The 2,136-nt window shown below is 55.2% G+C and overlaps 1 protein-coding gene across 1 annotated transcript in view; it reads left to right on the forward strand.

The window, feature by feature from the left end:
* The window catches only part of ZMYM3 (zinc finger MYM-type containing 3), a 14,181-nt gene that overhangs the window by 533 nt on the left and 11,512 nt on the right, over nt 1–2,136 (forward strand). The window contains exons 2-3 of the mRNA XM_024758116.1: nt 188–873; nt 1,857–1,900. Coding sequence (XP_024613884.1) covers nt 207–873; nt 1,857–1,900 — 711 coding nt within the window. The 5' untranslated portion in view covers nt 188–206. The remainder of the gene's footprint in view (nt 1–187; nt 874–1,856; nt 1,901–2,136) is intronic.

Consider the following 2,136-nt stretch of genomic DNA (forward strand, 5'->3'; position numbering starts at 1 on the left):
GGGGGCGCTGTATGTTGGTGGGGGGAGTGGTCATTTGCACTAAAGCCTGTGGAAATGCTTGTCGGTTGTGGTGGGGGCGATTCAAGAGAAATCCAAGTGGATGATGGGGTGTGTCCCAGAGCCTATATAAGAAGGAATTCTGGCGAAGACCACCTCTTCTGTTCTCTTTTCTACCCCTAACCTACAGCCTATATCCAGTCATCCTCATGGACCCCAGTGATTTCCCCAGTCCGTTTGACCCGTTGACCCTGCCAGAGAAGCCCCTGGCTGGAGACCTTCCAGTTGACATGGAATTTGGAGAGGATCTACTGGAATCCCAGACTGCCCCAACTCGAGGATGGGCCCCCCCTGGCCCTTCTCCATCCTCAGGAACCCTGGACCTGCTTGATACCCCTGCTGGCCTGGAAAAAGACCCTGGAGTCCTGGATGGAGCCACTGAGCTGCTGGGGCTGGGAGGGCTGCTCTATAAAGCCCCCTCCCCCCCAGAGGTGGACCATGGTCCTGAGGGGACCCTTGCATGGGATGCAGGAGATCAGACCCTAGAGCCTGGACCAGGGGGCCAGACCCCTGAGGTGGTGCCACCTGACTCAGGGGCTGGGGCAAATCCCTCTTCACCTGAGGGGCTACTAGAGCCTTTGGCTCCAGATTCTCCAATAACCTTGCAGTCCCCACATATTGAAGAGGAGGAGACCACCTCCATAGCTACAGGGCGAAGGGGCTCCCCTGGGCAGGAGGAGGAGCTTCCCCAAGGGCAGCCACAGAGCCCAAATGGCCCCCCCAGCCCTTCAGTGGGAGAGACTCTGGGGGATGGAATCAACAGTTCTCAGACTAAACCTGGGGGCCCTAGCCCCCCTGCACACCCTTCCTTGCCAGGTAGGTTGCCTGATCAGCTGGAAAATCAAGGATGGGGAGAGGGTGGGGGTAAGGAGGGTGGCTGTGTGTTTGGGGAAGAAGTTGTGGGAGGCGGGTGGAGAGATAAGCGTAGGGATGTGTATGGAGGAGTTGGGAGTTTGGAAGGAGGAGTGGGGGTGTGGTGAAGAAGGTTAAGGAAAGTAGGGGTAGGGGGAGCTCAGTGGCTGTGGAGGAGAAATAGGGGTGAGTTTTCAGGGGGTGAGTTGAGAAGGCTGGGTTCGGTGGCAGAGGTTCCCTTTTTCTTCCCCCAGTGGGCTTTTGGTACCAGGGTCCTCCTTCCTTTGGGATTTGGGGAGGACACCAGGCTTCTTGGTTCTAAGATCTTTCTAGCTGTTTTGTTCTAGATGAGACTGGGGTTTCTGGGTTTGATGAATGATAACTAGGCTCTGGAGCCACCAAGTGCATAGTGATTTCAGAGGAATGGTAGACATGCAGGGCCTAGGATTGTGTCTCTGATAGGGGAGGGCCAGCCTAGACTTGAGAGGCTCGCATTTCTCCCCAATTCTGCCTAGTGTTGTGCCTCTCCCAGGCTGTGACCAGGGTCTTAGGGCTTATATAACCACCTGAGTCCAGGGGAACCTCCCCATACATTAATGCTTCCTTTTTCCCTTGCTACCTTTGGGTGGTTGCATTTGTTTTTGTTGATAAACTATAAATGCTTGATGAAAGGTGTGTTACTTGTATTTCCTTAACTCCCAATGATTGGGACAGAAAGCTGGTGGGAAGGTAGGATTTTTTTCATGGAGAATAGCTGCGCGCCGCCCCCCCTCCTTAGTGCAGAGCTCAAGGTAACCCTGAGAGGGGCCCCAAGAAGCCACAGGCACTCGAGTTTTCCCTTTCAGTTTTGAGTAAGTTCTTCCCCAGGAATGGAGGTGGGGGTTGGGCCAGGGAGGGGGTGGTGAAGGCAGGCTCAAGATTTAGGTTGCTTTCTGCTTCCTTTGCAGGAGATGGCCTGACTGGGAAGGCAAGTGAGAAGCCGCCTGAGAGGGTGAGGGGGGGAGGGGATTGGAAGGAGTCTGGTTCCCCTTGTAGCTCTGGGAAGGACAGACCCTTCATTTTCCCTCCCAGATGTTGCTCTGTGGAGGGTGTGTGTGAGGAGAGTTAGGAGGAGGGAGGGAGTGCTTGTGTCTATTGCTTCTTAAGGAGAAGGTCCAGCCTCCTTTTCTCCCCTCCTCCTAAGGGCAGGGCCAAGGGTCCCCACTCTCCCTTCCCCCTCCTATTTCT

This window comes from Neophocaena asiaeorientalis, unplaced genomic scaffold, assembly GCF_003031525.2.
Source record: "Neophocaena asiaeorientalis asiaeorientalis breed wild unplaced genomic scaffold, Neophocaena_asiaeorientalis_V1.1 scaffold760, whole genome shotgun sequence".
NCBI lineage: Eukaryota > Metazoa > Chordata > Mammalia > Artiodactyla > Phocoenidae > Neophocaena > Neophocaena asiaeorientalis.